This window comes from Palaemon carinicauda, chromosome 4, assembly GCF_036898095.1.
Source record: "Palaemon carinicauda isolate YSFRI2023 chromosome 4, ASM3689809v2, whole genome shotgun sequence".
NCBI classification, from domain to species: Eukaryota; Metazoa; Arthropoda; class Malacostraca; order Decapoda; family Palaemonidae; genus Palaemon; species Palaemon carinicauda.
Window position 1 is genome coordinate 34,450,548 of NC_090728.1, and position 22,629 is coordinate 34,473,176.

Genomic DNA, 22,629 nt, shown 5'->3' on the forward strand with positions numbered 1-22,629 from the left:
GTGAAAGCCTAGGTACTTAGATAAAGATCTCAGAAGCATCAGTTTGAGTTCTTGTATCCACCCGAGGACGACTAACTTTATCAATTTCTTCTTCATCGACAACTGGCCTTAAAATAGAAGATGTTAATCAGTGTTTTACACCCCATAGACTGTCCCCACCATTGAGACGCAGCCCTGTTCTCTTTTAACTAATCAACTAAAGGCCACTCATGAATGGAAGAGGCAAGGGAGAGTGACATTGTACTATCAGGCAGGACAATGCCCTAGAGACTGACCATATATATATGATCAGCACCCAAGCCTCTCTCTACCAAAACTAGGACCAAGGTGGGCCAGGGAATGGCTTCTGATGACTCAACAGATAGACCTATAGGTTCCCCCAAGCCCCAAATCCTTATCTCACAAGGGTGGTGAGGCTGCAACGACCACAGGACTAACGAGTCTGAGCGGGAATCGAACCCCAGTCTGCCGATAACAGAGCAAGGATGTTACCAATAGGCCACCACAACTTTAGTAAAAAAACATAAAGGATAATATGGTCTTGGAAGCCCCTCTGAAACAGTATTATCAAAACAGGTCAGATAATCCAAAATTAAATTCAAATCCTACAGGTCTGCAAATTTCTCTTTTATAAACACCACAAACAACATCTATTATAGAATTTGCAAAAGAAAGTATTTCAAGAAAAATTCCTTCTTTGTTATCCAAACAAAATTACTTTAGTAAACCAGCTTACAAACCCTCAATTAAAAGATCTTCGTTTATCAGCAGTAAGGATGAAAACTAGACAGGACATAGATTGAAATCTTGAACAAGATTAGGTAACTGATTAGTTTTATACAAGTCAAAACGTCTTTGGGGATATAAAAGGCTTCAAGACTAAACAAGAACCAGAATTACCAGCCTTTTTTAACTGAGATAAAAATTTAAAGATTCTATCCTCAACAGCAAGTGAGAACTGAGGTGTATAAACAGTCTTTGAAGTGTCTGTCCCCAAATATTTGGAGGAAAAAGTAGCACCAGTACTTACCTTAACTGCTAGTGTCTCAATGCTTTACTAGGAGGATGTGTCTATTGACAGGACATAAAATGGGACATTTGTCTAAATTTTAGGGGTAAATATCGATAACCTGAGCATCTAGAGAAGAAGAAATATGAACATCAGGGAAGGTTCATAGAAATACTTTCTATTTCCATAAATATCCCCCTATTACACCTCTAAAGAGTCCCTTATCCCTTTGAATTAGTAAATAGAGCTTATTTACTATGAAAATAAAGGATGGAAGACACAAAACACATCTACTACTTAGCCTATTTTCATTAAAAATTTTGTATTTGATATCACTATCCTAACTATTTATAAAAAACATTAAAAAGTAAGAGGTCAATCAAGGTCACTCTTATTTCATCTAGAGACTTTTATGGGCTCTAGTCAAGATTACAACATATAAGATGAACCATTTAATCCCTTCTACATATCTGTATAAAGGGGGCATTTTTTCAATGTTTATGAGATATTTGTAATTGTAACTGAAGCCACAAACTCAAACAAGAGCACCTTTTTTTATCACTGTAATTGTAGTATTCAAAAGAATAATTTTACACATATGACGTTCCTGTATGTTAGTATGCTCTTATAAATTTTCTCAATTACACAAGTATACAAGTAAAGTACTTCTCATATATTTACCATTAACTTCATGATATTTTTAGGTAAGAATTATGAATGAAATAGCATAATTTTCTCTCATACTCATTTAATTAGGATCTGTACACATTTTTATTTTACTGGACCAAAGAACTGGCACCTCACAAGCATGTATGTTACTAAAAAACAGATTCTACGCACAATAAATAGGATGGAATCTTGAAAGTGCCTAATGGATAGTCTAGCAGGAATGAAATCAATTTCTGTTTAGAGAAATATTTAGAACTAAAAGAATACTGAACTTTATATATGAAATGGGAAAACCCTTTTCTGAACAATGCTCCTTCTGCAAATACCCTCTACAAAATGTATGGATTGAACCATAGGAGTCTTTGATATTAAAATACATCAAAACTATATATTTTGGACATATCTTCAGCAAGTTTTAAAGATATTTTCATATTGCATTTGACCTATAAAGGTTTCTTGTGACTCCCGACATCTAATGTAGGCCCATCTGTCAATTCTCAAAAAAATGACTTTATAAAAAAATGAAGTTTGAAATAAGTTTATAATAATAAGAAATGTAGGACATTTTAGAATTCGCTATCATTAGAAAATATAGAAAATTTATATTTCTGTCTACAAAGCCAAATGAGAAAAATAAAAATAATTGTACCGGTATGGCATCAACCTTTTCATACTTAGTAGCATACGTACTTAACAGACATGATATTTCTAGACTGGTGGTTTTCAATTGCAATAAAAAGTTGAACATATTTTTTATGTTATTGTATGGAATATCTATGTAAAATAGAATGGTCATTTAAATAGTGTATGCCTTTTATACTGAAATCTAAGGCCCTAATGTTACTGCTTTGTAATCTAAAATATTTTTTCCAGATTTTCTTACAAAGCTCTAATAAAATCTTTTTAGCAAATTCGCAGAGAAAGTTTTAACACTGGAAACTAATAATGAAGAGCTTATAATAACATTCCCATGTTTTAATATTTATTATGAAAATAATCTTATTGAACTTAATAGGGTAATGTAGCAATACCATTAATAACAATAACAGTAAAAATAAAACAGATCATTATTCTATTCCAAAGGGAAACCAAAATCCCTTTCAAATATCTAATACTTAATAATTTAACAAATATTCTTTTCTCATTGTTCAAAAACCATTGGAAATTGTAATACTGTACAGTTATAAATTAAGGGATAAATATATAATAAATAGAATAAATACCTTAAATGTACAATTGAGAGTGGAAATAATTCATATTTTTCTACAAAAGATAATTAGAAGAGAAAAAATATATATCAAAATGCTGCTAGAGAATAACAAAGCTGATGAAAATATGCTACAGAAACAACTTCTACAGAGAAAGTCAACAACCTTATGTGAGAGCAATGAAAAAAATACGGCATTTGAGGAGAGAATTGATGATACCACCTCTAAAATATCACAGGCTTGCTAAAAAAAAGATAGATTAAGTTAATCACATCAGAAATGCCATGGAACTCATTTAACATCCTTTTTCAAGAAGGAGTCTTTAAGAGTCCCAATCTGGATGAAAAATACTATAAAACTCATCTGGTAAGAATATAACGGTAATCAAAAATGAATGTAGTAGGTCCTCAACTTATAACATTGAGATACAAACACAAATCCAACTGAAATTATAATGATCAGATATTATATCAAAAGTTCATATATTGTAGTAAGATTAAGGAATACTGCAGTAAAAACAATATTATATAATTCAATGTAAGAGAAACATTTGAAATAACCTGATACTAATATGAAACGGGACAATTCGTTGATTCGTAGCCAAAAATCATAGTCATGGGAGTCAGATTAATCATAACCTAAGCCAAAATTGAACAAAATTCGAATTAAAAACAATTCACCTTACAAACAGCTTCTTGGAACCTATCAAGTTTGTAAGTTAAGGACCATCTGTTGATACACTTTAGATAAGTCTATCTGGAACATAGGACACACCTAACAATGATGAAGGTAATCTTGAGCTTTCCAAAGGTGAATGATAACTGGATTAGAAAAAATATGAAAGACCCAGATGTATTGAAAGATATGAGAAGTGCTCTGACGATTGATAGTTCTCAGTCTTTTTGAGCTGTCTCTTGATAACACAAGATATTATATAACCTGAGCAGTCTTGAATAATAGAGTCCTAAAAAATTGTTTTGAGAGATTGATATAGAAAAAAAAAACACCGGATGTCTGCAGCAGTAATAAAATATAGTGAAAATTAAGTCATGAAAATGAGATGATGTGATGGTGAAACCAAAGCTGAGAAGAATGGTAATGCTTATGATGAAAAAATGTAAATGATATTTAGGGTGTATATGAAATTACACTGCTTAAAACAATTGCCATAAATAAAACACACAGCACAGGAAAATAATGCCTGCTATGGTAGGAAAATAGATAATGGATGCCCAGTTGTTATGAATATAAAAAATACAAAAAACAGAAGAAACAAAAACATATCATATCACATTCCGCTGTTAGATAAAGGAAAACTGGTTTTTCTTTAGTCAATTGATTTTCCTTAAGTGAAATAACAAGAATTATTAGTTTTCTATTCTAGACATTTCAAATCGTTTGGAAAAAGTAATCTTTTCCCTTCTTTTGTTAATCACCTTAAATAAATCCGATTCACATACAATAAAGTTAAGAGGATAGCAAACATAAAAAAAGGATAGTAGCAAAATCAACAACAATTATCTATAACAACAAAACACATACAACTAGTTACACAATAACAGCGATAATAAATAGTTTTTAAATAGCTTTTCTAAAAAACAATAATCTTCTCGATCCACTCTCGAAATTCAGATATTCGTGTGTAAACTCCAGGCTGGTTGGGCAGAGCACAGCCTATCCCCCAAGATATAACACCAGCTAAATTCCATGTTCCATCCGCTCTTTGGATGACAAGTGGACCGCCTGAGTCGCCCTGCAAAAAAATGCAAAAGTGAGTCAAAGCTAAAATATTTTTTCACACTGACGAATAATAATAGTACAGACTTATAATGTTATGTTAGATACTTTTTATGCTGCATTAGTAAGGAAACGAAATGCAATATATTTGACAGTATTGGCAAAAGCTGATCTCTATTAGTGGTATTTTTACCCTCCAGAATTTATGTTTGAGCTCCATTTACTTTTACTTTTTACTTACAGTATATGAACGATTATGTCAGTGTCAATACCTCTTAAAAAAGTTATATTTCTTTGCTGATAGTTTTCCTAGTTTTTTATCCTTACCCACTTCTTATAAGTACTCCTTGAAATCACATATTTTAAGAAGCGAATGCTCTGATACCTTACAATGTTCTACCAGCAAGAATTTCCAAAGTGAGTAGTCAAAATAATTTTTTTATCACGTGAGAATTCAAAGTAAACTTGATTTCAATAATGAATTTGAGATAACTTGGTTGTGAAGAATAACTTGGTTGCAAAGAATAAGTTGGTTGTGAAACATTATTAAAGAGATTTAAAACCTGTAAGGCTTTAAAGTAAAGGTAAATGTATGAGATCCCCTTATACAATTTTTAATGAGCAATAAACCATAGCTCTTCAATTCTAGGACCCCTTGTTATTTAAGAGTAGAAGGTGCATTATTTTAGTTACTGATTATATTTTTATTGGTTTCTTTAGAAAATCTATCACGATTTTGATAAATTCATCTTTACAGTGATTTTCTTTATTGGAAACTTAAAAGGAAAAGTTTTGATTAGGCTAGGGCTTCTAAATTCACTCCTTTGTTGCTGTATAAATGACTGAGTTAAACGATTTAGTAAAAGCACTAATTTAAACCTTATGGTAAAACATTTACAGATTTGTTTAGTAAAATATTATACTGAAAAATATAGTCATATGTGTTACATTTTTAAAAAATAATACTCTTAATCGATAAGGTAAACAAATAAAGTACCTATAGGGCAAAGTCACCGTGAGAAATACATAATTTTGACAGAATAAACAGCAAGAAATAATGACAAGTCACTAGCAATTACCTCAAGACGGGCATACTATATTTTAACTACCTTGTAGCAGTAAGTGTTAACAATTTAGGAATTGGCAGACTTTTGTACAGATTAAGAAATCGCTGATACTTGTTGAGAACACAGAGCTTTTGAATCCTTTTATAGCAAAAGGAAAGAGCTAAATGGTGAAGGACACATATACTGTAGTTACATAGAAATGATAATCATCAACAGTCTGGGTAATAGACACTTGATATTAATTGGACAGGTATTTTCTATATACCAGCAGGGCCTCATATTATTATTGATATGGTAATTTCATATACATAAATAACATACAAAATTGTATACTTAGGAGTAGGCAGGATTTCAAAAGTTTTCCAGAATTTTTGCCTAACATCATAATACTTTTGTGTTTACTGTTTTATGTAACACCAAAATGAATCATATTTTCTTAAAGGAAAAAGCATTTTAAAATCAGGTAAATGCTATTATATTGAAGCCAATCCTAAGATTAATTTCTTTTCAAAGAACTGAAACAAAATCTTCATTATTTGTTTTGAACTAAAAAGTAAGTTTTATCCTCGTCTTTTTTAATGAAGCTTATCTTTTTCCACTTTATTTTCCATACAAGCGTACTTGTAGCCATTCTTGAACTTGTCATATCATTTCAAGCATGTTTTCCTTATAGAACCATGACCAAGAGTTTATGATTACTTGTTCTTAAATTTTTAGTTTATCACCATAACTAAGCTAACTTAATTTTATAAGCATTTCTGTAATGAGCAGCGTTCATTGACTTTCCTAAAGATAACTGGATAAGTCAACTGAAAACAAATCTTTTGCCCTTTTTGTATTAAGGCCCTGGTCAATTACTAATCATGTTGATGTTATCCTCCATGGAGTTATCTATAAGGAGTTTCCAGGAACCCTAAGCTCTATTCCAGCAATCATTGCAGTCAAGTGACAAAGGAGTTTGTACTTAAAAGAAGATATTAAAGGTATTATACCTTATTACTTAATATCGGATTACCAATAGTAAAAAAATAAAAGGAAAAAACATCACAAAAATAATATTACCTTTCTGTAGATTTAAAAAATTGTCTAGATATCTATACTTACTTCGCAGGCATCCCTCTGCCCTTCAGCATATCCTGCACACATCATAATTCTAGGGATTTTAACAAGACCTCCGGACGCTAAGAACATCTGTCTGCATGCATCATTGCTTATAACAGGTACTTCCACCTTTTGCATTTTGGCATGGAGAGGACCATCTTAATATCAAAAAAACAAAAAAATAATGACAATGAAATACGTCGATTACCCTGAAACCTAAAAAGAAAGCTAACCTAGCGAACCTAGAGTGCACTAGCAATCAGAAATAGTCTTCACTTAGAAAACATTTCTGACTACAAAAAGAACAAACCTTGAAAAAGGAATAGCTCAACTCACCTCGCAAGAATCTCTACGCCCTGCCTCATACCCTGCGCAAATGAAGATGTTTGGTATATGCTCAACATATCCTGCTACTCTGTACATTGCTTCACATTCCTCATTAGTAATGACGGGTACAGGAACCTTTTGCAAGACAGATGGCAGAGGACCTTCTGTTCAGGAGAGGATGTCGAAGAAGGAAAAGAGTTAGTGCGTGGAGTCCAGCAGTAAATCTAAGGTCTCAAGTACCTACTTCGGTCAAAAAGTCCACATTCACACTCGAAGATTCTCTTTGCAAATTAAAAATTAAATTCCTAAATTCGTGAATGTCTTTGCATAAAGCTTTAATTCACTCTATTTCCATTATATGTGCCAAATATTTTACAATTTCCTTTACAATAGCCCATGTAGCTGGGGACAAAAACCAAACTTTTAACCTATGGAAAAAATTATTGATTATAAAAAGTTTTTTTTTTTTTTTTTTTTTTTTTTTTTTTTTTAAATATTTCAAGGTATCATATGCAGTTTCAGTTTAATGTCTGATTTTGAAATTTGAGCAAGGTAAGAAATGACAGACTTAGTAAGATCAACATTAAAATCTAGTCCACAGTATCCTCCAGTGTGAATATATGAATTTTGATTATGTCAGCTCAAACATCAGTGCATAGATTTATCTATTTGAAAGGTCATATCAGTATAGGAGGAAAAAAATGTCTTGATAAAAAATTAAAAAGGCCCCAAAACTAAGCTGTGAAGGCTATGAATAACAAATTTAATCAAACAAAGTACTTTAGTTAATGAACATAAAAAGTAAAGATGACTATTTTGGGCAAATATTAAATAGGAATATGAAGTATTCTTGAAAAATAGCCTTGTAGATGAAAGGGACTGATGACAAAAACTTTTCAGTAAACCACAAAAAGAAAAAGAATAATAAATCTTTAGCATTATTTTTTTTTTTCATGACAGGATATCAAAATGAATTAGGTCATTTAGTCTTTTCAATGATACAGGAGTATCACACCATAAGTAATGAGTAATTCATTGTCAAAAATCTACATGTCACAGGTAAGCCATCATGCAATTGTAAGTAATTTCTTTCGAAGGAGTTTCTGGAATAGCCATAAAAAATATACAAACACACACACAAATGCCATAAGCAATGAAAATTTCAATGTAAAAAAATCCATGACACGTAACCCATCATGTAATTGAGGATTTGTACTCAAAGGAGCTTCAGCAGTGGCCACAGACACACAGATGCCATAAGTAATGAGCAATGCAAGTAGAAAATTTATGTCAGGCGTAAACCAGCATGCAACTGACAAAAATTTTACATGAAGCAGTTTCTGCAGTGGCCATAGTAAACATACAAACGAGCACACATGCATGCCTACATGAATGATATAAGCAATAAGTAATCCAAGGTAAAAAAATCTGTCAGATATAAGCCATCATGCAACTGAAAGGAAATTTTCTTATTGGAATTTCTGTAGTAGCAATTCCGAACCAGACATAATAATGCATACAGAAAAACAAATATTATAAACAATAAGTATTTCAAAGTAAAACATTTATGCCAGTTGTAAACCATCATGCAACTCAGAGGAATTTTACAAGAAGTTTCTGCAGTGTGTAATGGTCACTATCAAACAAACAATGCATGCACATACACATGCAAATGTTTGTTACCCATTGGGTGAAATGATTTAGTGTGATATATATATATATATATATATATATATATATATATATATATATATATATATATATATATATATTCCTTAAAGATAAGTTTCAACAGACACACTATGTATATATTTAAAATAGCCTTGTGTTCTAGGTCTGTTTTTTCAATTGAGGTGTAAGATTTTGACAAATATTGTGAAGCAGCTGTCTAAAGTCTAGAGTCCATGAAGTAGATAAAGTAGTATGAAGTTTTATCTATTTTTTATACCTCAATTTCTACATATAGCACTCTATTATACTCAAGGCTAGACTGATTGTAATACAAGAGGGTGGCTAATTCACAGAATACAAAAGTAGTAATCTAGTATAGGTGACAGAGTGGATTGAGTAGGAATAAGACAGCTACGGACGATCACAGGCATCTAGCAGTTATACCCAATGTGGTGAATAGATGGTTCTTATAGTGTGTTCTGTATGGCAGGTAGGAGGATAAATTCCAAAAGAGAATTGAGAAAGATTCTTCCTATCCTTATGTTGCTCTTTCTATTATACAATATTTAGAATACTGTCATTACTTTCGACCTTGAAATTGTAAGTCTTAATTGCTGGGAAATGATAATATGATAGTACAGTAAATGGGACACCTATCTCAATAGTTGGAAATCCTTTTTGGAAGGAATATTGTAGTCAGATTGATGTAAGAAGGAGGTCATCCTTCCTCATTAGGATACTTAAATTACTATACCAGGTTTGTTTGCCAAAGATCACCTTCCTGATCTGAATTACTTCTAATTAGCAATAATAACTAACTTTAATTCCATAATAGATGAAATTAACTTCCTACTGTAGGCAGTAAGCAAAATTTTCTTTTGGATGATAATACGAGGAGCATTCTCCTCTAGGTAGCGAGTTGTCAATAATATACAGTGATGTATCTTACTAATCTTATAGCTAGTATACTTGGTTGAAGTACAGTTTTGTAATTTTCTGTTTGATATTACATTGGACATCATTATTTTTACATACATCGATGACAAAGACTTGGGTTATTTTGTCCAACCTGAGTACTGATTAATGGCTTTCCTGTCGTACATTGTCCTTACAGTACCTATGTCTCAACTTGGGCATTCAATATTATCATTCAGAAAGAAGGTAGAGCGCGTAGCCCTGACATAAAACGAACTTTCTTCGTGGCTAACATGAAGGGAACTTATTCATGGGGAGCTCGAAAATAAATTTGAACTAAGACCCCAGCATAAGGAATTCACAGAGATATTACAGTTCTTCCTAGTCAATTACGAAGATGATGGTATCTTAAAATATAATTCTTACACTAACTAGTACAAATTAGCTTTTTCTTGTTTAACAAATATGTATCAACAAGGAGATCTGAAGGGGGTCCTCTTATTACAAGTCTAAATGAGCTTCCTGACACAGAATTCGATGATATCAAGTGATGGGGAGCATTTGTTACTGCAGAGCTTATCACAGATGACTTATATAGTAATATTCACCGGTGCAATGGTAAAAAAAGGTTCTTTTAGAACGAGGCGATAGTTCAATTTGTTATGATACCCACAGTGATGATAAAAAAGTGTTCAAAACTGAGTTTAGTCTTTTATGCAATTTGTCGTATATGCGTGACGATCTTGATAATATGAGATGAATATAACATCGGATATATCTATTGAAATGTTAAAATCCTTAAAGATAGGAGCCCACTGCATCTGAGAATCATTGTGTTCTCTATAAATGTCCCTTCTAGTATACATATTGACTTCAATTATTTGAGAAATTGCTACATTGCTCTAAAGAATCATTCTCTGTAAAACCTAGACTTCTTTGATAATAGAATTTCTTTTCACCAATGCACCAATGAATGCTTGTAGGTAGACTATCCCTTCTCTAGACACATTTAAATTTTCAGTCAGGAAGGCAATTGAGACATGCGTTGCAGACACATGGATAATATTTTCATTTGTCAATTCTGATGCCAACCGCAAGAGCAGCACCAAAGTCCCCTTATACCATAGCTAACCACGAAGGATTAGGAAATGGATACATATAAGTCTGCAGAGATACCTATAATTCCTTAACCCACCTGCACCCAAATACCTAATTCCTAGCTTAGAATGGCGGTTACGTTATTAAGCCTAAAAGAACTTCAAGGTGAATGGCAAATCACAAGGATATAGATGGAATTTCCCCAGTCTTTGCCAATTATGCATGTGAAAATATAGAAATCCAATAAAATATTAAAACAAAAACTGTGAATTGGCACAGCAACAAGGAATGCCAGTCAGATATGAGTACACCTCCACTTTTTGTCAGTCTATATTTTCAGATATTTATGAACAATTGCTATCTGCAAAAGGAAAAGGCCCTATGGGATATCATCAAAAGCGACATCTCTTTTACCTACAAAACCCCCAAAATCAATGTCACCATTTATCATAAAAATTTAAAGGTAACACATTTGCCGATGAGAAATAATTCAGACCCAATGGAAAATTTCTTCAAGTCCATGGCCATGGTCTAAATTTACCAATGACTTATTGAGGGATGATTCTTCCAATATTTTATAAGACTAATAACAACTTTTTGATGAACTTCAACCACCTACAGAGAAGCAACACTTTCAATTATAGTGCCAGTACGTAAAAAAAAAAAAAAAAAAAAAAATAGACCTACGAGGGAGAACATAAATCTAAGGTTTCAATAGAGTGGGTCTCAATCTTCTTTATAAACAAAATTTTATATTTTAGGCATCCCCTCTCTGTACTTTAAATAATAAATCCTCCTCCTAACTACCATACACAATTGGAGATATGATCAACCATGGGTGCTTTATCCTCTCTCAGTCAGAGGGATAATCAGTGCCTTTGAGTCTGTTATTCTGTAATAGGTCCAACCAATTACATTTACCTAATTACACCCCTGAGTAGAGCCAACCTAAAAATTGTTATTAACTATGTAATTTATCCAATGAATATTTCCTAAGAAAACTATATTTAATTTTGTTAAGAGCATTACACTAGCTAAATTTAGAATCCATAATCAATGTTTCCTTTAACATTTCAAAGTATATATATATATATATATATATATATATATATATATATATATATATATATATATATATATATATATATATATATATTTATTTATATATATATACATACATATATTATATATATGTATATATATATATATATATATATATATATATATATATATATATATATATATATATATATATATATATATATATATTAGTATTTTTGTAGGAACATCCAAAATTTCATACAACCAAAACCCATGCAATTTTTATGGAATCCTATTATGTATGGAGGTGTGAAAAAAAAAATCATTTAAAATGAAAATAAATCATACATGGCTATCATTGATTTAAGTTTAACAGCCTAATAACATGACTGAAATCAACTGAAAGGCAAAGATAGAGATGATTATTTTCTTTAAGAATATAGATTGAAGGATTTCTTGATACCTGAATGAAAATTCTAATCTAAAACATAGAGACAATGGAAAAAGGGATAAAAATATTACATTAACTTCAAGGATACTTATTTAAAAATGAGTGACATATTTCCCATCATCCGGTAGTTTTAGCAGCAAGTTTTTGAAATTAAATCATATAAACTATATAATATATAATGACATGTATATTTTTGTATCTATCCAAATAGTGTATGTACATATATATACTGTATATATATATATATATATATATATATATATATATATATATATATATATATTTATATATATATATATATATATATATATATATATATATATATATATATAATGTGTGTAAAGCATATATCGAAGTATAATATAAAACTGTTTATACAGACACATGAATGAAAATAAATATGAATAAATAAAATTTTCTATATATATATACAGTACATATATATACACTGTATATATATACATATATATATATATATATATATATATATATATATATATATATATATATATATTTATATATACTGTATGTATATATAAATACATATATATATATATATACATATATATACGTATATAAATACATATACATATACACATAAATATCTATATATTCATGTATATACATGCATATATGTACATATATATACATATATATATATGTATATATATATATATACATACATGTATATAATACAAGAGCCGTCTTTTTGCGTGTTTATCCTTTGCTTACTTACCATTGATATATATATATATATATATATATATATATATATATATACATATATATATATATATATATATATATATATATATGTATTTATATATCAATGGTAAGTAAGCAAAATGTAAACACGCAAAAAGACGGCTCTTGTATTATATACATTACACCATGGCATAATAAGGTGCATTATTTAACATGAAGTTACTTAACCAGAAGATAAGTTGCACTTTAAGCATTAAAAATTATAGATCGATGCACAAGTGTGTTCAATATCATTTACCTTCATAAAGTCGTCCCCATCCTGTGACGTATCCAGTGTCATTTATGAAGGAGTAGTCGTCTTGTGGAATGCAAATTGGTATGATGTTTGGCATGAATGTCACAGGCTCGTGGAATCTGTAGTAACGTTATTGGGTTGGCCCAGGAAGTTTATATTTAAAATCTAATGAGTATAATACAACGTATATAACAGAATCAATTCCATTCTTAATCGACATTCTTATTTCTATTATAATCATTGGCTCATTCACAAAATTAAGTAACAAAGTATTCCACTTCTTGATATGAATTAAGCATGTATGTATGAAAAAAAAAGGCTTAACACATTGGACACGTACCTGAGTAGGGCTAAGTCATATTCGAAGGTTCTAGGTTCAAACTGAGGATGAGTAGCAACAATCTGAACCTTCCTTTCAGCGAAAGGATAAGGTTCATCATCCTTTTCAAGATCAAATTCGCCTAATCGAAGAAGGAGTTCGTCTGGTTGGGCACTGTAAAGATGAAGGAGCTCGTTTATCAAATCAAGTATCTTCACAAAATCATATACACTTATGCCCATCACTGCAATGACATCACACACACACATACTCACATATTGTCCGGACAGTATCTCCGGACGGGGGCTTTAGACAATCAGTCATAGTCCCAAAAAATGCAATAATCAATCTTTATGAATAATATACGCATTAAGCGATATATGCCATATGTAATAAAACAAACAATGCAGTTACACGTCTATTTTTTTCTCTCTGAATTTTTCTTTTCCCTCTTTTTTTTTGTTTAAGATAAAAATCATTGGAAGTTCCTTTACTTTGTTTACATCAAGTAAAAATGAAGCGGTATTAAAGCAGTGAAGTACATTATTATAATTTTCAAAATGTGAATTATATAAAAATTTTCCTTATATGAGATACTCAGGTATAAATCTACCAGTAGGTTGGTGTCTTTTTTTTTTTTTTTTTAAACTTTAAATAGATGTCCAATATATAGTTAACAAAAATGAAAAAGGATTTGAAAATAAATTATTAGGCAACCTTTAAATTCACCGACAATAAAATATCTGTCCTAAACCTTTATAACAATTATATACTCGACTAAACAAAAAAGTCTGATATTTTCACTTTCTAAAACTGTCGTTTCCATTCTAACAAGACCCATGGTGCTTATAGGATGAAAATAATCTTACACCGTTTGATGAGAGAACAATAATTTAAGTATATAAAAATCGATTTATTATCATTATTATGATTTCTGTGAATGATCAATGGGTATGCATTCACCCATATTTGTTTGTTACTTTATTTATTTGTTCATTGCTTTGTGAGCAATTTTACACAAAAATAAAAACTAATGAACCAATTTCTGAAAAGGGAATGAATGTCATTTATCTCCAAAATAGAATCAAAATAAAAAAAATCGATTTATTATTAATAATATGATTTCTGTGAATGATCAATGGGTATGTATTCACCCCTGTCTGTTTGTTACTTTATTTATTAGTTTGTTGCTTTGTGAGCAATTTTACACAAAAACTACTGAACCATTTCTGGAAATTTATCACCAAATCGAAAAAAAAAAACTTACTTTTCGACACAATGAGCTGCTGTGATGGCCCAGTTCTCGTTCAGCAAAGTAGCGCCGCATTTGTGAAGGAATGTCACTGTACGCCACTGTCTTAGCGATACCTGTTTGAAGATAAAAACATCATTAACTAGAACCAGTGACTAACAACTTGAATTCGAGTGAAACTAAAAAAAGAAAAATTATTTAGGCTATAGGTTAAATCAAATGAAGGCAAGCAATATTTCAAAACATTGTTAACTATACTCAATTTTTTTTTTTAATGAGGCGCATTTGCACCGACTCGCAGCGGTGCCCTTTTAGCTCGGAAATGTTTCCTCCTATCTGACTGGTTAGAATCATCTTGGCCAACCAATCAACGCACAGGAAACCTTTCCGAGCTAAAAGGGCACCCCTGCGAGTTGGTGCAAATCTGCCTCACTAAAAAGAATCGACTATAGAACAATAACTAATGACTAATAGCTTGAATTAGATTAAAAAAAATCATTTAGGCTATAGTATTGTGAATCATGAAGGAAATAAAAAGGACTGTTTGAAAACAATATATAACTAGAACAGGCACTCGGTAGACCGTATAACTTCTCCTATATCAAGTTGTATATATATCACAATATCGTCATTTAAATTATACCCATTTAGGCACTAGTTATATGTAAATAAGAAAAAAATTAGCCAAGATATGGCAAAGAGACGTTTTTGACTTTTTCGTGACCTTGGCTTTGAATTTTGACCCAATCGCTTTCAAAATCTGATCAATTCGTCCTTGGATCATGGGCGACTATCCTACCAAATATCCATAGATTCGGTCAGATAGATTTTGAATTATGCGAACCACAAACACCCAGACAGACATACAAACAAACAAATAAATACACGCCGCCTAACAAAACATAAACCTCGCAACTAAGTTGGCGAAGGTAAGAAAACAGATTATTATTATTATTATTATTATTATTATTATTATTATTATTACTTGTTAAGCTATAACCCTAGTTGGAAAAGCAGGGTGCTATAAGGCCAGGGGCCCCACCAGGGAAAATAGCCCAGTTAAGAACAGGAACATTAAAATAAATATTTCCTATATAAGCTATAAAAAGTTTAACAAAACAAGAGGAAGAGAAATTAGATAGAATAGTGTGCCCGAGTGTACCCTCAAGCAAGAGAACTCTAACCTAAGCCAGTGGAAGACCATAGTACAGAGGCTATATATCTGTTTGAAAATATAGCATGCACGTTTTATGTAAATATGGAAAACACATTCGTATGTAAGCACTCTGCATGAATGAACAAAACCCAAATTACAATTTTGCTATTTATGATATCAGGTATATATTCAACTTGTCTACCTTTATTCTATTTCTTAGGGAGATGTTCCATTTATATCTTCTGGAATATATATTTTTTTTCCTATCAAATTGCAACATATCAGTTACATGATCGGAAGCGATGAAGGAACTTAAGGGTGCTAGTTTAGTATTCTGTTCATCTTCTAAAGAGATTACATACCACTCTAGATACACTTAAAAATTTTCATTAAAAAAACCGGAAATGTCTGGCAACATATTTTCCAGTATTTTTACCATTTTAAAAATGGATATATTCATGTACAGTCACCAACCCGTAAAAGATAATAACAAAGTAAGGTAAAATTACGGTCGCCTGTATTTTACTGAAATGCAGGTGATAACCGTATATTTTTACGGAGAATTTCCGATTAAAGTTACGGTTTTTATGTGTATATTATAATCATTACTAAAGAATTATCAATAACATTTGAAATCTCCACATGTTAACGAGAGATCACTGTAGTTATTTGTGTGCATATCTTATTTCTAAGTAAGTTCTATCATTAAATCCTTCGATTTTGTTTTCTTCAAGAGGCTGCCTCTGGTACTATCTATGATAGTGCTTGTCAAAAGACAGTGTTATAACTCAATCTAGATATTACAAGTTTTTTTTTTTTTTCCTTTGCGTATTGTCACAATGTGATATAAACTTCAAACAGATGCTTGCTAGAATTTGAATGAACCCAAATGACAAATCACGCCACACCCTAAGATAAAATAACTATACAATCTTTTTAATATATGGATTTGTATGTTATTTATATTCACGAAGACCTTGTAAGAAAATGGGGAATATGCAGATCATTCCTGTTTTAGACTTTTATATTGACAATATAAAAAGGGAAAAAGTAATTTCACCAAGTATACACAAATCAATATTACGACCAGAGTATGAACAATATAAATCCTGAGGACATAAAAACGGGATTTTCATAGTAAGAAACCAAGGTGATGCTGAAGATGTTAAAGAATCTCAGACGGAAATTGAAAATAATCAATGATAAAAAACAAGTAATTAAAATGTTAATGAAAGGTATTTAAAGCTAAAATTATACAAAAAGTTGCCCTTAGTGTATGTAATCTGTTCAATTAGCTATTGGTGAAACATTGCAAAATAATCAGTGAACTTCATCTGTAAGAAACAAAGCGTGCTGAATACTTACTAATTGTCCATAAGCAGCAAGAAAACAAATTTTAACCTTTAAGTTTAAATATTTCACAATTTTATCCCATTGTGTAATATACATAGCAAGTCAAATTAGTTTCTATTTGCCCATTTTATATAGTAATAAATATTTTCCACAAAGGACATTTTTATAAGATAAACGATATTGCAGTTCATCTTAAAACAAGCGAATTTAGCAAGTAATATCTTTATCTGTTGTGTAAATCACATCATACACCTAATATTCTGAGTTAAGAAATCCCCATTAAAATACTCACCTGCCAGGGCCACTCTCCGTAGCTTGCTTCATGTCCTCCGACAATACGCTTCGTAGGATACACAGGAGTTCCACAGACTGGATTAAACAAAAGTGTCAATCAGGAAAATCTCATATATATATATATATATATATATATATATATATATATATATATATATATATATATATCTATATATACACACACACACACATATATATATATATATATATATATATATATATATTCATATACATGAATATATACTGTACATATATAACCTTATACATATTAGTAAGTCTATATAAAGACCCCTAATGACGTCATAGGAATCACGTTGCCCCCCAAGCTTGCTGCGGTCATAATACCTCCCCTTAAAATTTCAAACTATAACAACTTATAATCACTTTAGGGGGATATGTTGTGACAGTTGTTAACGCTCGGGATCTCTGTGGCGACTATATTTCACGTTTTCCAAATAGACGATAATAAACATGAACATGAATATTTAAATGATAGATGTACGAAGTTCTTCGGTTCAGTAATCCAAGATTTACGATAATCTTTATCTACATGAAGATATGGTTTGACTGCGTTATTCGCTTTTTATATTAATTCTAATATATTAATTCTTTATTTGTTTTGTATATACCCAATGACATTTTAGTTAAAAATAGTAGTACTCCAGATAACGGTAAAATAATTCAATTTCATATCAATGAAAGTTTTGAAACTATTTATCATTCATTAGCTTAAAAATATTACTACTTAATCTATTAATGAATTTTCATTGATAGATATGTATAACTGACTGCTTAGTTTAAGTTTCTCCATGAAGTTACAAGAAGTCTTCTATATGCCTAATTAAATATATTCAGAAATAAGAATGTTATAATGGTGAAAGATAAACCTTTTCAGGTTATCTGGGAAATACAACTTACTGTCTTTATAGTTGGAAGTGTTTAGTTTATTGAGCAGTTCTTGTTCCAATGACAATGAGTCTGTGGATAGCATTGAGGGTTCAGTAGTTGTGACATCAGTATCTTCTGATTCTGAGCTATCAGATTCGCTAGAGGTCTCCATTGGTTCAGTGACTGTTGGTCTCTCTGAGTCCTCTTCAATTTTTTCTGTAACTTCATTCTCTCCAATCGGTGGTATTCCCGTTGATGATGGTGCCGGTTCAATAGTAAATACATCAACTGCAGGCTTTGATGTAGAAACAATGTTATTATCAAAATCAGGGAAGATGATGGACATATTGCTACCGATTGACGAGGCTTCATTGGAGGAAACAGGAATCCAAGTTGTTATGGCTGGGGGCTGAGTTATCGCAGCTGGAAATATGGACCCAGGGAAGATACCCGGTGGAAGCAGATCTGAAGGTTTGGGAGATTGAGTTGGTTCTTCTGTGAATAACTCTTGTTCGAGAGTGGTAACTGGAAATATGGACCCAGGGAAGATACCCGGTGGAAGCAGATCTGAAGGTTTGGGAGATTGAGTTGGTTCTTCTGTGAATAACTCTTGTTCGAGAGTGGTAAGTGTTTCGCTTGATGGGATGACTGTTGTTTTTGATATTCCTGAATCTGGTATATTATTTGTAGTATCAATGATAAAGGTTATTGTTTCGGGAGTGTATGCTGAAGTTGTTGTCTTAATCTCCTCAATAGTGATTGTTGCAACTGAACCTTGAGGTTTTTCCGTTTGTATTTCTCCAGTGACACCTATATCGGGAATCTCAGTCGCAGGAGCACTTACTGGTGTAACTGGAACTATATCATTAGATTGCTGGTTTTCTGGACTCCCACTTAAGTTAAATATGGTTGTTGTCAAATCTCCAGGCATTTCTGATGTAGTTTCTTCTCCAGAGTCAGTTGATTCTCCTGTGATTCCTGGAGATGTTATTTCTGGTTGCATTGGCTTAGGATCTACAGCCATATCGAACTCTGTGGTAGAAGGCGAAGAGTCAGCACTTTCTGATGGGGTTGTTGATGGCATACCTGGTTCCTCTTCCATTGTTTCATTCGTATGTACAGAACTGATTACACTAGTCGCAGTTGTCTCCTGCCAAGAAGCTCCTTGAGGGACAATGACTTCATTAGATGTAGATACGTCATTAGATGTATCTTCATTGCCAGTTGGAGTTCCACCATCAGTAGAAGTCTGTTCGCTTGTCGATGTCTGATCTTCAGTTGATGTACCTTCATTGTCGGTTGGAGTTTCACCATGAATAGACGACTGTTCGTTTGTCGATGTCTGATCTTCAGTTGATGTACCTTCATTGTCGGTTGGAGTTTCACCATGAATAGACGACTGTTCGTTTGTCGATGACTGATCTTCCATTGAAGTTATCTTTTCAGTTGACGTTAGTATGTCTTCTGTGGTTGTTATCGTGGACTGCACTAATCCATCAGTAGACTGATGCCCAACTGAAGAACCTGGCACAATAGCTGAGCCACCAACAGAAACCTCATTTGTAGACGAAGTTTCACTGCTGCCCTCACTGTCACTGTCCACCTCATTAATAGGTTGTTCTAAAATAGATGGCCCACCAACAAATGTAGGTGCTTCTGTTTCTTCATCAGGAAGCATATTGTTCATCTTGCAACATGAACCAAAGTAAAACCTGTTGAAGATAAATCACACCTGATTAGCGTAAACAAAATAATAAATTACAGACTTGATGCATACTTGAAATCTAATGACACATTATTGTAAAGGTTAAGGGACTTTAAAACAGGAATTACTCTGTGAAACTCTAACTACTGCAGTAAGCAAGATTTATAAAATCAAAAGATGATTGCTAGATTTAAATGATTTCAAAATGAACTTAAAAAAGAATACCAGTGGTCTGATAATTACGATTAAGAATTTATGTTTACATATTTTTCAGGATAAAGGCCTCATTTATTTTTATTAATCACTAACTCACTAACATGTATAACTGAGATATCAGTGGTTCGAAATAGAAAATAAGAAAAAACTTCAAAGCAGACAGGAAGGAATTAAAATACATCTTTCTTTTTTACAAGAGTTTTAAAATGTAATGCAGCTTATGAATTGTATGAATTCCAATAGTACATCTAGGCAAACAAATACACAGTATTCTGATAAGGTTATGTACACTTTACTGAAAAATAGATATTCTTTTGGGATAAATGTCTTCAGAGCCCTGCTACTGACAAAAACTATCCTAAATACACGCTAAATGCTCTTAATTTAAATGTGCATCACAAACGTGCCCTAATGCAAACTATCTCTCTTCAGGATATTTAACCCCCCCCCCCCAGAATCAAGCTACATCGTGAAGCAAAAAAGTTTTAATTTATTCATTAAATGATCAGATTGGCCACAACATCAATCCATATCATCTAAAAAGGATTATTAGTTCATCAATTCAGGTAATCTCTACATAACTTTTTACGTACATAAAGTCTTTTGTTACAATAATATCGAATGTTAAAACCATAAACAATCTACAGAAATTATGGTGCTTGAACTTGTACTCGAACAATTATAAGGTAATTTTACTTTCATTCCCAAACTTGCATTCCACTATTGTACCACAAATCACCCGAAAACCCTGGAAGGACGTCACATACAAGTCACTAGACTATAGGACGTGCAAAGCAAGTAATTCTAACTACTGTAACATAAACGAGAATACATCTCGACCAGTATGAAGAACATTTTTTTAAATCCCTTGTTAATCATAATAATTTCCGATGAGGAGCTACAACGTCACTGATCTTCAGGCAGGATTTTATATCTATCTATCAATCTGTTTGTCTATCTATCTATCTATTTATCTATACAGTATATATATATATAATATATATATATATATATATATATATATATATATATATATATATTGTATGTAAATATACATACAGTATATAGAGTGTGTATATGTATGTACACACACACACACATATATATATATATGTATATATATATATATATATATATATATATATATATATATATATATATATATATATATATATATATAAATATATATATATATATATATATATATATATATATATATATATATATATATATATATAATCATGAGATGGAGAGCTTTTGGAAAACAAAATGAGATTATGAAAAGTAAAGAGCTACTTTCGCTAAAAAGAAAAATATTTAATAACATGGTTCTACCAGTTCTAACTTGTACATCAGAAACTTAGAGCCTTCATAAAGCTTTAGAACATAAAGTAGTTAAAAATCAAAGAGCTATGGAAAGAATAATGATGGGATTAACGCTAAGAGACAGAAAAAGAGCAACATGGATACGAGAGCAAACTAATGAAGTGGATATTATAACAACATGTAAGAACAAAAAATGGACATGGGAAAGACATAATGAGAATGACGGATAATAGATGGACATTAAGCATAACATACTGGGTCCATAGAGAATGCAAAAGAAGCAGGGGAAGGATGAGAAGACTACGGATTGACGAACTAAGAAAGTCTGCGAGTGTGGACTGGCATTGAAAGTGGAAAGACATGTTTGAGGCCTTTGTTTTCTAGCAAACTAGTAATGGCTACGGCTGCTGCTGCTGATGATGATGATGTGTGTGTTTGTGTGTGTGTGTGTGTGCGCGCGCGCGCGTCTGTGAATATGTGAATATATTTGTGTATGTACAGCATACATATATATAAGTAAATGTTCTTTTTAATGTAAATATATTTTCTACAAGGCTGATGTATAACTTACCTATCTATACAAGTTCCCAAATGAGTGCCATTTGCTTTCATGCAGTCCCAAGCAAACATACAAACGCCCTTTGCTCCTCCCTTTGCAACACATTCTAGGGGTCGGATATTACGTCCATAACCTAGAAAAAAGAACGTGACCTGTTGTATTAGATTGAAGAGAAACAAAAGAATATTTATATACATTAGGGTTTTTGTTCATATCCTTCATGAATTACATTTATCGTAGATAATCATTCACAAATATAAGAAAAGG

At 31.6% G+C, this 22,629-nt stretch overlaps 1 protein-coding gene across 4 annotated transcripts in view; it reads right to left on the reverse strand.

Moving 5' to 3' along the window:
• Positions 1-3,516: 3,516 nt before the first annotated feature.
• Positions 3,517-22,629, reverse strand: part of Np (Notopleural) — a 92,377-nt gene continuing 73,264 nt past the window's right edge. For 3 of the 4 annotated variants that reach the window (XM_068372156.1, XM_068372153.1, XM_068372154.1), the window contains exons 3-10: positions 22,375-22,495; positions 18,587-20,268; positions 17,667-17,743; positions 14,881-14,981; positions 13,635-13,787; positions 13,298-13,413; positions 7,128-7,282; positions 3,519-4,639 (exon numbers count right to left, since the gene is read on the reverse strand). In XM_068372156.1, coding sequence (XP_068228257.1) covers positions 4,478-4,639; positions 7,128-7,282; positions 13,298-13,413; positions 13,635-13,787; positions 14,881-14,981; positions 17,667-17,743; positions 18,587-20,268; positions 22,375-22,495 — 2,567 coding nt within the window. In that variant the 3' untranslated portion in view covers positions 3,519-4,477. Of the gene's footprint in view, positions 4,640-6,794; positions 6,950-7,127; positions 7,283-13,297; positions 13,414-13,634; positions 13,788-14,880; positions 14,982-17,666; positions 17,744-18,586; positions 20,269-22,374; positions 22,496-22,629 lie in introns of all 4 variants that reach the window. The other variant, XM_068372155.1, reaches the window with a different exon arrangement.